Consider the following 13,166-nt stretch of genomic DNA (forward strand, 5'->3'; position numbering starts at 1 on the left):
CAGCACCTGCGGACCCTGCAGGCCAGGAGGAGCGGGCTCCAGACGCCCCAGAACCTCCGCCCTTCTGAGGCCCAGTGTTTCCAGAGTTGAGGGGAGCACGGAGAGGGGGTGTTGAGGAGGGAGGAGAGGACGGGAGGCCAGAGCTCAGCAAGTGCCTGGTGTGTCTGTGTGACCGACTCGTGACCGCGCAGTCGTTTGAGGTCCCTGAGGCTGAGGAAGTGAAGCGGGACTGAAAAGGACTGGGTGGGAGCACAGCGTCTTGGTTTCATTACCTGCTCCTCCTGCTGGTGCTGGCAACAGAGAATCATCTGCAAATATGGTAGCTGAGGCAGAACCAGGATATATGGAAAATAAAGGGACAAACTTTGACAAGAGAACTCCACCGTTAGAAGGGAAAGCTGTGTCAGGGAAGGGGAGGCGGGGAGGGGAAGGCAGAGGGCAAGCGTGACCCAGGTCTGAGGGGCGAGGGCAGCCGTGCCCGGGGCGGTGGAGGAGAAAGGCTCCCAGAAAGGGCTTTAACCTGGCCCCTTGTGACATCTCCTTCGCGACCGCTCGTGTTATGTGCGCTTGTGTATGTGCTGTGTGCCCCTGGCTGGCCCTGGGGAGGACGGGGTGAGGGTGATGGTGAGGAAGGGGAAGAAAAGGAGAGGGAGGTAGTTTCGGGGGACAGGAAGGAAAATGGGGGTGTTACCTGGCCGTCCTGCTGCAGATGATGGTGAAGGATCTGGGAGTGTGGCTGCTGATGAGGGGTCAGAATGTGCATAAAGGGGGCGGGTGGGTAGGCAGCAGCTGTGGCCGGATTGATGGGCCCCCCACTTCCCAGGGCTGAAGGCAAGTTGAAGGAGGCAGCAGGAGTACCGGAATGAAAACCTTGTTTCTCAAAGGACTGCTATCCAGGACGGGAGGAGAGAGAGCACAGGTCAGCAAAGGCTCCTGGGAGCTCCTGAGCCCGAGCCCCCCCCTCAGGAAGAAGCAAGGTCCTGGCACACAAAGTTAGGTGGTTGGATCTGGGCCCGTTCCTACCCTTTTAACAACCCCAGGCAAATGACTCCACCTGGAAGCCTCAGTTCCTCACCCATATGCAGGTCTGCTGCAGACCTCTGTCATAAGGCTCAAACCGGAAGCTAGTACAAGTGCTCTGTAACCTAGCGTCATCATGAGCACAGGGAAATGCACTGGCTGTCCTGGTCTCCATGCCTCTGCAGCTGCGTACATTATTACAAGTCCTTGGGCACTTAGACACAAAAATCACACACACACTGAGGTTCCCTGAGTGTTCCAAGGCCGTGGCTATGGAGCACCCCCCAAAAAACTCTATAGCGAACTTCCTAGTGATGAATGAAGGATAAAAGCAACAAAACACAGACCTGTGGATAACTTCGCAACAAATGCCTCCTTTACGGCACTGGGTGGTCCCTTTTCCCATTCCCTCTCCTCGTGGTGGGTTTACTGTCAGAATGGAATGATCTAGCTTCCTTTCATCCCTGTCTCTGCTCTCTTGGAAATGTTACCATGGTTGAGTGGGTAAGGGATAAGGACAGCTCACAACAGCGAACCCACACCTCACCACACCACACCATTAGGATTTTCCTGCTTCTCAGAGGGCTAAATTTAAACTCCCAGGAAAACTGAAGCTAGAGGAGTGAAATCTTTTCCTTTAGAAGACTGGATGGCTCCGGCACCTCTCTTAGGGTTGCTCTTGCCTGCTGTCTTCTACCACTGCAGCTCTACCTCCTGAATCCGTCTTTTCTCTACTTCCATCTACAGCCAGGCACCTACCTGGGTTTTGGAGTACACAGAACCCGAGATATCTGGCACGCCCGTGTTACTGGAGGTGACTGACACACCTGGGGGAGGAGGAAACAGACAGGAGGGTTAGCTCAGCTAGCCGTCTCACCTGATCACGCCCCAGGATGAAACGAGGTCTGCCGCCTGTCTAGCTGGAGCACTGGTCTGTTTCTCCACCTGTCCAGCTATGTGTGGAGTATCTATGAGAAGGAGCTGAGCTGTTGAGGTCCAACGATATATTACATTTTTGATGGAGTAAACTTTTAATATCCATCTACTGGCACTACACTCAGTTCTCCTGAAGATGTGGATACTTTGGCTCTTGGTGTACACTAGAACTGGGCTTAAAACCCCTACCTCGCAGCGTAAGATGAAATCGAAGGAGCATCACCATCCCGACAGCACCTTCGCGCTCACAGCCTCAGCTCACACTGCCCACCCACCACGTGCCATGCCTTCCCACCACTGTTCTGTCTTTAGGGCGTCAGGGCCGGAAGGAGAGTGGGTTTGCATTTACACACACTAAACGCGGTGCAGGGAAGGGAGGTGGTGCAAGACAGGCCATCTCCTGTAGCCTGTGTCAGACACAAAAACCTAATGTAATTTTAGTTTACAACTTCAGCTTCTCCAAAAAGTAAAAGCTCTAGTCTAGACTATACCCCAACTGTACCCCAACCTGCATAAATATTAAAGACAAACAAACAGGAACTTGTCGTTTTTCCCATGCTCTCAGTAGACCTTCCCCTCAGAGACAGGCCTGTGCTCTGCTGAGGACTGATGGTGAGGTTCTCAGCAGCACGTTAGGCTGACCAGATTACAAAGACGCAATCCTCCATTCGCCTACAATCCAACAGTAGCCCTCCTCGGATGCCAGAACCCAGGCTCCTCCCAACCCCTGCCTACCGCAGCCTTCCCAAATCAAGCCCCACGAGGTCACATGAGCTCTTCCCAGCAGGAATGGCACCCTGACCTGGAGAAGCCCCCACGCCCTAAGTTCAATTCCAGGGAGGAACAGATGCCAATGAGGAGAGAGCAGAACCACAAAAACCAAGCGAGAGAAAATACTTGCCCATCTCCAAAGTATCAACTGTGTATTCTTAAGGCACCGAGGTAAGAGAAGGGAACGATACAAGAATTTCTTAGGAAGCCAATGGAGGTGGGAGGGCTTCCCCTTCCCTTTTCAAATCCCCAGTTGCCCTTGGAGCAAAATACTGGGTAGCAGCCTTCATTGTAAGAACAGTTCAGTTATGGAAAAGGCAAAAGCTAATGAGGCGTGTGTGGAAGGGTTGAGACTGAAGATGGAATAAACAGGACATAAATAGAACACTTTAAAGAGAAACCTAACGACAGTGATTTATCTTTTCTGCGAAGGCCACACAGCTGCCTTGGTCACTCCATGCAGAACAACACTGGGTTACCAAGGGAGGATGGAGAAATGATTCACTGGGCTCCGAGCTGGGTGCCAGGGAGAAGTGCAGTTCTATCTAGTATGTGCCTACCTGGCCTGTTTTTGTTCTTTTCTCCAGGCAGGGCTAGCTGAAAACCAGCTTCTAGTACAGAGGCCTTATATTAGATGTGGGGTTGAAAAGACTGGAAACACGGGGAAAGACGATAATGGCCTCAGTGTGAACATCAGAGACCCTAGAGACAACAGATACTGGTTTCCCTACTGTTCACTGCAGTTTCTAAAAAGACGCTCAGACTAAAGGGCTCTTGCTTTCCTTCCAACAGCAACACGTCCTGCCTGCCCTTCCCAAACAGTGAGGGTCACACCGACACAACGTGGATGCTGGGGAGACAACCTCTCATCACAGCTGCCCCAGGAAAGCTGGTCACATGCCACAGGTCAGAACTGCTCCACAGGGCTGGGGACAGACACAGGAAGCTGATCACTGCGGGGTTCAAGGGTGATGCGCAATGGTGCGCTAGCTCGTGGGCTGCAAGGGGCTTCGTGTCCAGTCAGGTCTGGGCAGACCCCACACATCCTCAGCTATGCCCACAAGTGCACATCAACTCATCCACAATCTCCAAGAAGCCTAGGACTGAACAATGTTAGGACAGCAGTTTCCAGAGTGACTCATCAATTAGCCGATCACAAATGACTCATCTCAATCAGCTAGTTGCCTTGGGAATCAGACGTGGGCATCAGTTCCCTAACAACAGCTTTGAACACCATCTCTTCAGCCTTCACCATGACATGCCATGCTATGCTTTGTTTTTTCCCTTCTGTTTATGTCCAAGGCAAATGGAAAAGTGAAGAGATGTAAACACAGGGAATCAGGGATATCTACAAGTATTTTCTTTACCAAGCAATCCACAGAGTTGTCTCCCCCCACCCACTTAAAAACCACCACACTGAAGTTAATGGCTCTGGCTATGCTGGGGTTTGGTGAAAAGGCCACCCTCCACCCTTCACTCTCAATACAACATTTGTTCCTAGTGTCCAGAAAGACATGCACGGAAAGAACGCCAGAGTTAGCTAAAGAAATACCACAGTTTATTGAAGACTACAAATATTTTGTTACAAGTTGAAACTACATGCCTTCCAGAAATCAAAAGCAACAGCAGGTGTGTGCATTGATGCTTCGGAGGTGCTGCACCGCTTGAACTCGAAATGGGTAAGACAGGGTCTGACACGGGGACAGGGAAGCAGGGGAGGGCAAGCCCAGAAGGTATCCACCAACTCATTTCCCCAAGCCACGCAGGCATGGCCTCAGCTCAGCAGGCTCTCCTCAGTGGTCTGGTTTCTGAAACAAGACTTCAGTGCAAATTTATACACACACACAAAACACAGCCCCCAGCCTGGGCCAAATTAGCTCTCAGCCGTCCAGAAATGCTTGTAAGGGGGTGGATATTTTCTTCCTAAAAGGAATCAAATACATAAAAATAAATGAATTTAGAGGTTGATGAGTAATGGAATGACAAGAGCCCTCTGTGGGGTAGGAACTGGGGATTCTCATTGGGCTGTTAGATCAGGGTGTTGAAATCTTGAAAGAGGTGAGAAGCTAGGGCCTCCAGAATCAGATATGCCAACTCTCCTAATTTACCAGCCAGCCACCTACTTCATAGTCTCATACCTGGGCAAGATAAGGCGTAAACATAATGCTCTTGGAATGGGGCCACTCCAAGTCCAGTTTATAATCCTTCCACACCAAAGTCAGGGAAGACTGCTCAGTGAGAGCCACAGGAGCGTAGGTATTAAATCTCAGTGGGGCGCCTTAGGATTTTAAAATTTAAATTATGACCCACTCTTACACTGTACAGCACAGTTCAAAGCTCTACCTGGCTGATAAGTCTCAGACTCACTGTGTTCTATGCTCAGATTAGGCAGCAACCCAGTTATTGAAAACTGGCTAATTTACGCCCTGGACCCCACACCAGGGTGAAGAACACAAATCACCAGGAAACTGAGGCAAGAGCTTTTAAGGACAACCTTCAACCCCAACCCCTAGCAACTGCAGCAACCTCCTCCCCATATGCACCTAAAAGTCACTGAAGAAAAAAACAAAACTGTTTTATTCAAAGACGACTCCTTACTCCCACCCTCCATGAATGGAGCACAGAAGTCAGGTGTGGAAGGAAGGGGTAGGCTGAGTATCTTTTGGATCAGTAGAAAACCAGAGAATCCCTACACTTCCCTGCCTGCTGTCAGGTGTGCAATGGACCATGCATGAAGACCAGTCATACAAATGAAGGGACCTAGAGGTCCAGCTCTCCCAGACCAATTCTCACTCTACTGAGTAGTCATGCTTTCTCCTCTCTCCATGTCTTAGGTCTTCCAGCTAAGAAATAAAACTAAGAGACTTAAGCCAAACCTACCATAGCCTGCCAGCTAGGAAAGACAGCCCTTCTCTCCCGTGAACATGTCCTCTGTGTACTATCAGTGACAGTTGTCTCCACTGACATCTCGGCAGTCTTGGGGCCCTGCCCTACTTCTCACCCAAAGTTTAGGGCAGATGATGTATTTTACTGGCCCTCATATACCCTAGAGAATTCCCATCCTGTGAAGCAGACACACGCAGCAGTGTGGAGCTCCTCTGATGGTGCTGCTCCAGGCACTCGAGTTGGTTAAGCACCAACAATCCTATGTGACGAGCAGCACACCCTTGCCAACCCCAAATTCTCAAGCACCAGTCTTTCTCCCTGAAACTCACTTAGTAACACCCCAGAGACCACTAAGGCAGGGCCACGGGGAGCTTACCAGTGTTGTATCCATGAGACCCATATCCACTCGGCTGTTGGAAAGGGGTGGCCGATGCATTCACACTGACATTCACACCATGCTGCTTGGAAGAGGTAGGAGCCACCTGAAGAGCAAGAAGGCCAGAACTGCAGTGAAACGCAGCGTTCACTGGACTGTCACACCAGTCCTACTCCAGAGTCTGGGCATTCAGGTGGCTACCTATCCTCATGTAGGCTGGCCACAGTTTTACTACAAAGTGAAATGGGATTCTTACTAAAGTTTTCAGATTCTAGCTATGAAGCTAAGAGGTAGTTTAGAGGAAGGGAACGGGGCAGGGGAAGCAGGAATGAATAATGGTCTGAGGGAAGCAAAGCTGTATGGTGGTACATTTTAACCTTGGGGTAATTCTAAGGCGGCTGATCCCCTATTCTAACTCCAATTCCAGCTGCACTCCCGCTTTCCAGGCCAGAGGTAGAACTGTTCCTCCTCATCTGTTATGAAAGAACCCTATGGTTTTGAGAGCTATAGTGGCCAAGGCTAGCACCCTTCACCACAAGGGGACCGAGGCCAGGTACTCACAGGGAACACAGCAGGCCCATACTGGAAGGTGCTGGGGAGGCCCGGAACCCCTGTGTAGTATGGCAGGCTGGTATAGCTGTAGCCAGGAGGCAGCGCCGGGTTCAGGAATGTCTGCTGCGTGGTGTGGTGAGTCTGCGTCTGGTTCTGTTGGGGCTGGGCCAATGTTGTGGCCGGAGCTGGGGAGGAGGCATCCCCACGGCCAAACTTTGTGAGGTCACCTGTGTCGGGAGAGGCTAAATATACCTGTTTCTACCACCCAAACACCAATGCAGAATGACCTCCTCTGGTTTCACATGAGATCCCAAGAGGTCCCACTAAAGATTTTTAAAGTTTCACTCCTCAAACTGCATTTCTTTGCAGCTCCGCTTGGCACAATGCTACTCAAGGCTAATGCTGAGCAATGTGCAAGGCTGTGGCAGACAGTGCCTACCAGAACAAAGCTGTGGTATGATTTCCCAGACTCCTGGTTTTCTTTCCTCTCCACCCCTCTTCCCTCCTCCTTGCTCCTCCATGAAGAGTACTCCAGGCTAGACTTGAAAACCAAGTCCTATCTAGTATGGTCTTGAGGCCACAAGGTGTGGCTCCATGGCAGACCTTGTGCTTCTCATGTGAGACACCCTGGGTTCGGTGCCCAGCACGACACAACAGACAAATGGTTCATCTAGAAACCACAGGGAGACAACAGAATAGGATTTAAAGGGAAGAGACGTCACGTGCCCATTTTTCACAAGATGGTGACTAAACCCCCATTCTCCACATCCTTTCCAATTTTTCACCATCCTGTGGTGAGACCTTAATTACAAGAACCAGGTCCCTTCGTGCTACTAATGTGGTTTCTGCCAATAATCCTTTTACTCAGCCCCAATCCAGGCCTACCAGAGTAAGGGTTGCTGGCCAGGCTGCCATCCCTCCCAGTCAGTGGAGTGGTAGGTGTGGGAAACGGGATGCTGTAGTAATCCTAGGGTGGAGAGATGAGAGCAGAGTCAGTGCCACTCACTCCCCAGCAGGAGGGGCAAGGGGCGAGGAGCAGGGGATGTGGGAGCGCTGCGGTCCACCCAGCCACGACCCAGCTGGGCAGAGCGGGCAGGAGCCCCGCGTCACTCTTGCACACACTGTCCCCCTTGCCTGACCACAGAGAGCACCGGGCAAGGTCTACATGTGTGCCAGTGGGTGAGCACATTAAGGGCTGTAAATATTTAGCTACATCAAGCTTATTTTTAGAAAACAGATCTTTCATTTTGAAGTTTCTGAAACATACAGAAACATCTTGAGAGCTCTTAGGTTACAGACGAGTTTACACACTATCAAAAGATGTCACATCGCTGGGGTAGGGGAGACACAGATGAATGGTAGAGTGTTTGCTTAGCATGCTTGAGGTCTTGGCTGATCCCTAGTATACACACACAAAAAAATCTGGGAATACTAGCACATGCCTCTAGTCCCAACTATTCGGGGGTGGAAGCAGAAGGATCACTTAAGTTCAAAAGCTCAGGGCCAGACTGGGCAACAGTGAGACCCACTCTCTTTAAGAGAGGGAGGAAGGGATGGGACAGGTGGCTGTTGCTCAGTTGGCAGAGAGAGCACTTATCTAGCAAGCGTGGAGCTTGATCTCTAGCACTACAATAAAAAATAAAAATAAACCAGAAGTTAACATAGGTAGTCTATTTGGCTTTGAGGTATTGTTCAGTAGTAATACACACTTAGAATACAGGAGGCTCTGGCTTCAATTTCCAGAACCAAGCACCTACGTTCTAATGTATGTATGTATGTATGTATGTATATATATATATATTAAATTAAAGTATATGTACGAAGCTGGGTGTGGTGGCACACACCTGTAATCCCAGAACTCTGGAGGCTGAGGAAGGTGGAGCTTAAGGCCAGCCTAGGCTACATAGTGAGTTCAAGGCCAGCCTGAACAACAAAGTAAGACCCTGTCTCAAAAAAAAAAAAACCCAAAAAGAAAGAAAAACAAAACAAAACAAAGCAAAGTATGGGTACAGAGGTAAACCTGAGGGATACCTAGGTCTCTGACTTATCAATTGCACATATTGAAGCTAGTCTTCCCAACATAAAGATCTTGCTTTTCCAAAGCTCTACCCCATATACTCACCAATGGAAACCTTGTCTGAAGCATCTGCAAGTCATCATAACCATACACTTGTGGCTGAAAAATACAGACATGTAATAGCATTACTTGGAACTGGTCGGGATGGTAGCAAAACAAGAAGCCTAAAGGTAGGATAATTCAACAGAACAGCTGGGAATTTAGCTCAGTGGTGCTACTGCCTGCCTTGCCAGCACAAGGTCCTGAGTTCAATCCCCGGTACCAAAAGAAAACAGAAGATTCACCCTCATTCTTAAACCAGAACAGATCTGAGTTTCTTTAATGGAAAAGAAATGAAGTAGAAAAGGTTAAGTGACTGATGAAAGGTCTGTACTTGGATCGCATACTACTGATCCAACTAGGCTGGCCTTGGGCAAAAGCAAGGTAGACACAAGTACAAAGCACAGGTGGCTTTACTCTCTATACAACAAGTCTTTCTTAAGAGGCTTTAAAATCAGGTTTAAAATGTTATCTCCCCCAGGAAGGATTCCTATTTAATTTTTGTTTTCTCCAATTTCTAAATACCAGCATGTTACTACTGAAACATAGGTAACAAATGTGCCAAGGATTTAGCTCAATGGCACCACGCCTGCCTCACAAGCACAAGGTACTGAGTTCCATCCCTGGTACAAAAAAAAAAAAGTTATAAGAAAGACAATGATAAAGGATGGATAAAAGGGACAAGAGGATGGATCTCTTCCAATAGGGAAGTGGTCTGAGGGAACAAGGGCAAGGGGTGAGGCAGGAAAGGGGCAATGAGTAGACTAGAAATATGCCATGAACAGGAACCTAATGACCTCAGTACTGTATGCCACAACATGAGCTGAGACAAACAGTTATCAACAAGAATGGAAATGAGGGTGGGGAATGAGAGGGAGGGGAGGGAAGGAGATTGAAAGAGGCTGTGGTGAGCACACATACCACTCCCCAAAATGGCTACAAACTGCACATACTGCAAATATATAATAAAAATTTTCTTTCAAGTTTTAAAAAAATGTGTAAAAGTGCTATGTGGATGTTTCGTCTGTTTGTTTATCTCGATTTTTTCTCTCCAAGGGCAAGAACAAATTCTTTGAAATAGAATTTTTATTTTTTGGTACCGGAAATCGAACTCAAGACCTTGCACTTGTAAGGCAGGCGCGGCACCAGTGAGCTAAATCCCCAGCCCTTTAATAGTTACAAATTTCCTTCATCTTAATAGGTACTGAATTCCTAGAGGTGCCAGAAGGTGTGCCAGGGCAAAAAGCTACTACTCTCAACCATTTATTCTCAGAAAGTTTCAGACTGAGTCAAGGAGCTCCATTTTGGCCAGCTTGGAGCCAGCAAAGATCCTAGAGGTAGGAAATTGATTCAATATAGATAACAAAATAAACTAAAAAAATTCCAGGGAATTTTCTGCTGTCACACTGAAGTCCAGAATTTGTATTTCACACCAAGAAGACAAACAATAGTGTTTAACCTAGGCTTAGTCCCTCATAAGTATTTTTTTTTTCAAAATTACAAAGATTAAAAATCTGCTGTGGGCCAGGGATGTAGCGCAGTGGCACCACACCTACCTTGCAAATGCAAGGTCCTGAGTTCGACCCCCAGTACCAGGGGAAAAAAAAACCCTGCTGGGCATCACAGCACATGCCAGTACTCAGAAGGTGTGAAGGATTTTCGAGATTTCAAGGCCAACCTGAACTCACCCAGTCTCAAACAAACAAAAACGAAACAAAAAGTTTAAAAACTCAATTGCTTGTAGTAGCAACCACTCATTTATTTTGTGTTTTATTTATTTGGGAAATTTCAAAAGGGTGGTACCAATAATCTCAATCTTCCTTAGGGAGAAGTGGGTATTTATTCTATATTTTAGTTTTCCACCTTATACCAGAGCTGTAAGAGTAGCTACATTACCCTAATGTTCTGAAGAAGATAGCTTTTTGGGGAGTTGGGGATTTAGCTCAGTGGCATTGCCGCCTGCCTCACAAGCACAAGGTCCTCAGTTTGAGTCCCAGTACCACACGCACAAAAAAAGATAGCTTTCCAGTCCTACTTACCGGGTAGGCATGTAACAGCCCTGGAGCCATAATATAGGGATTAGGCAACAATGGCGGGACCCCAGGAGGGAGGTTGGGAGGAGCTTTTCCTAAAAGAGAAGCAATGTTTGATGTTGTCACACAGCTACACAGCTCTATCCCGGAGGAATGCCGTCCATTTATGTAAGGCTACCTGAAGTCGTAGCAACTGAGCTTCGAGTTGAGGCTGTGACGGTAGAGTTGCTGCCCAGGCTGAGGCCCAGACTGCTGCCACTATTGAGACTGGAAGAGACGCTGACCACTGGGGGAGGTGCAGAGACTGTGCTGGATGTGGTAGAGAAAGTGCTAGAGGAAGAATGGAGATTCGCTTCACTCTCCACACTTGTATGCTTCAAAAAGGAGAGCAATGGAAAAGAGGAGGAGGAAACAATTAGCAATAAAGGTAAAAAAGATAAACAATCCTTTCTACTGATGAGAGGAACCAGCCAACCTCCCAAAAGGAGCAAGGCAGGTTACCAGACCAACTCTGCCAAAGTAGAAAGAATCTCTAGCTACATCTTGTTTAAAATTCATCTGGCAGCTGGGCGTGGTGGCACATGCTGTAATCCCAGCACTATGGGAGGCTGAGGCAGGAGGGTCACAGGTCTGAGCCAACCCTGGGCAAGACCCTATTTCAAAATAAAATATAAAAAAAGTGCTAGGGATGTAGCTCAATGTGAAGCCCTGGATTCAATCCCCAGTGACAGAAAAAAAAAAAAAATCAACTAGCAAGGATAGTAACAGACACTTATCACAGGACACTATTATCCTGCTCAGACACATAGCAAAGTAGTGGGGACAAACACCCCAGAAACCCACACTACCTGGGCAGTGAGGGAGTAAAGAAGCTGAGATTTGAAAAATACCCCACACGGCTTTGCGCCATGGCACAATCGCAGCCAATGAGGTTTACCTGAAGCGTGATTACTGCTAACTGAAAAATACGCCACGGCCTTCCCTCCCACACTATTCTTCACAAGTTCCGTGTACAAGCCTATTTTATAGGCTAGAAGTACAGGTTCTCACGTTAAACCTCAAGTATTTGTATATTTGAGGACAGAAAGACTCCTAAGAAAGCCCTCACATCTTTCTCCTAAAATGGCCCCTTCCTTTATAACTGCAACTTAATTTCACATATAGATGCTATATATAAATCACCAACAATGAACTTTACTAAATACTCTCATCTGGCCCTCCTTTCCTAGGGACGTCACTTCACAGGGATTATAGTCAAGATTTAGGTTCAGCATACCGTAGGCAAAGGACAAGGACAGCTCTACCAGTTAAGAGTACTCTTACAGAATTTATCGGAGGATACACAAAGCTCTGTCTATCCTCAAGGGAAAAAGCCAGAAAGTCACTTCTGAGGCTTTTAGGCAATGTCTGGACTCTGGCCTCGCCTGACTTACCCTTCAACCTCAGTTGAATGATGACTTTACCGCCTCATGAAGTATTATCCAGAATTTCCTCTTAGGAGAGTTTAGGAGTGTGGGTAGTTACATTTCCTCAGTGTCACACTTACCAGGAGAGTGGACGTTGAAGTGCGCCCAGAAGATGTTGATGACGAAAGGGTGTTCTGCTGCGCAGACAACGTGCTGTAAGGAAAGAGGTTGCCAAGGGTACTGTGGTGATCTGAAACGGTGCTTCAGGCAAGAGCACACGCAACAACGGAAGGTGGAATATATGGCCAAGATGTCAGAGATCATACAGTGAGCACAACAGCCAGCCACAACAGTTGCAGCTAAGGCCAGGGCACACAGTGAAAGGGGAAAACAAGTTTCCTGTCTTCACTTCCCACAGCTTTTAGGTCACCCACTTGCCACAAAAGCAGGGCTAATGTCTCTCCAAGCAGACAGAATGAAACACCCAGAAAACTACCACTGAAACTCATCACCCCACCTCCACCCTCGCCCCGATTACCTGCTATGTTGCGTGGTGGTGGTGTTTGGAATCTCCTCACTGTGGCTCAAGCCACCCAAGGAGGATGAGTGCTGATTGGTGGTTGTCAGTAAGGAAGCTGCAGATACCGCTTCATTGAGAGGGGGGATGCTGGAAGTGGAAGGTGAGTCAGATTTCACTGCAGAGCCTGTAGCACCTGGAAATGAAGAAGAGCGCTGGGGATACAGCTCAATGGTGTAATGCTGCCTAGCACGCACCAGGCCCTAGGTCCAAAACCCAGCACCACCAAAACTAAAAAGCAGGTGAAGAAGCATCACTTCATCAGAAAGTATCTGTAAGTAAAAACTGACTATAGTCCTATGCTGCCCCAAAGACAAAGGAATAGGACTTATTGAGTCCTATAGAATCTGTTTTTTTTTAATTTAAGGCATTTCAGGGCTGGGGATTTAAGTCAGTGGATGCGCCACCTGCCTCGAAAGCACAAGGTCCCGAGTTCAATCCCCTGTACCAAAAATAAATAAATAAATAAATAAATAAATAAATAAATAAACAC

The 13,166-nt window shown here is 47.9% G+C and overlaps 1 protein-coding gene and 1 non-coding gene across 16 annotated transcripts in view; both read right to left on the reverse strand.

The window, feature by feature from the left end:
- Ubap2l (ubiquitin associated protein 2 like) overlaps nt 1–13,166 on the reverse strand; it is a 42,427-nt gene that overhangs the window by 678 nt on the left and 28,583 nt on the right. For 4 of the 15 annotated variants that reach the window (XM_010643940.1, XM_010643939.1, XM_033758162.1 and 1 more), the window contains 10 exons: nt 12,635–12,809; nt 12,237–12,309; nt 10,869–11,064; nt 10,697–10,785; nt 8,664–8,717; nt 7,427–7,508; nt 6,551–6,768; nt 5,990–6,095; nt 1,780–1,847; nt 692–889 (listed from right to left, as the gene is read on the reverse strand). In XM_010643940.1, the coding sequence (XP_010642242.1) occupies nt 692–889; nt 1,780–1,847; nt 5,990–6,095; nt 6,551–6,768; nt 7,427–7,508; nt 8,664–8,717; nt 10,697–10,785; nt 10,869–11,064; nt 12,237–12,309; nt 12,635–12,809 (1,259 nt within the window). Of the gene's footprint in view, nt 1–272; nt 324–520; nt 599–691; nt 890–1,779; nt 1,848–4,362; nt 4,651–5,989; nt 6,096–6,550; nt 6,769–7,426; nt 7,509–8,663; nt 8,718–10,696; nt 10,786–10,868; nt 11,065–12,236; nt 12,310–12,634; nt 12,810–13,166 lie in introns of those variants that run through there. The other 11 variants (XM_033758160.1, XM_033758159.1, XM_010643936.1 and 8 more) reach the window with 7 other exon arrangements.
- LOC117284063 lies at nt 7,582–7,716 on the reverse strand. The gene has a single exon (XR_004515150.1). It is a non-coding gene; the product is annotated as a small nucleolar RNA SNORA58 (small nucleolar RNA).

Source organism: Fukomys damarensis, unplaced genomic scaffold (genome assembly GCF_012274545.1).
Source record: "Fukomys damarensis isolate Sample0158 unplaced genomic scaffold, DMR_v1.0_HiC HiC_scaffold_33, whole genome shotgun sequence".
NCBI lineage: Eukaryota > Metazoa > Chordata > Mammalia > Rodentia > Bathyergidae > Fukomys > Fukomys damarensis.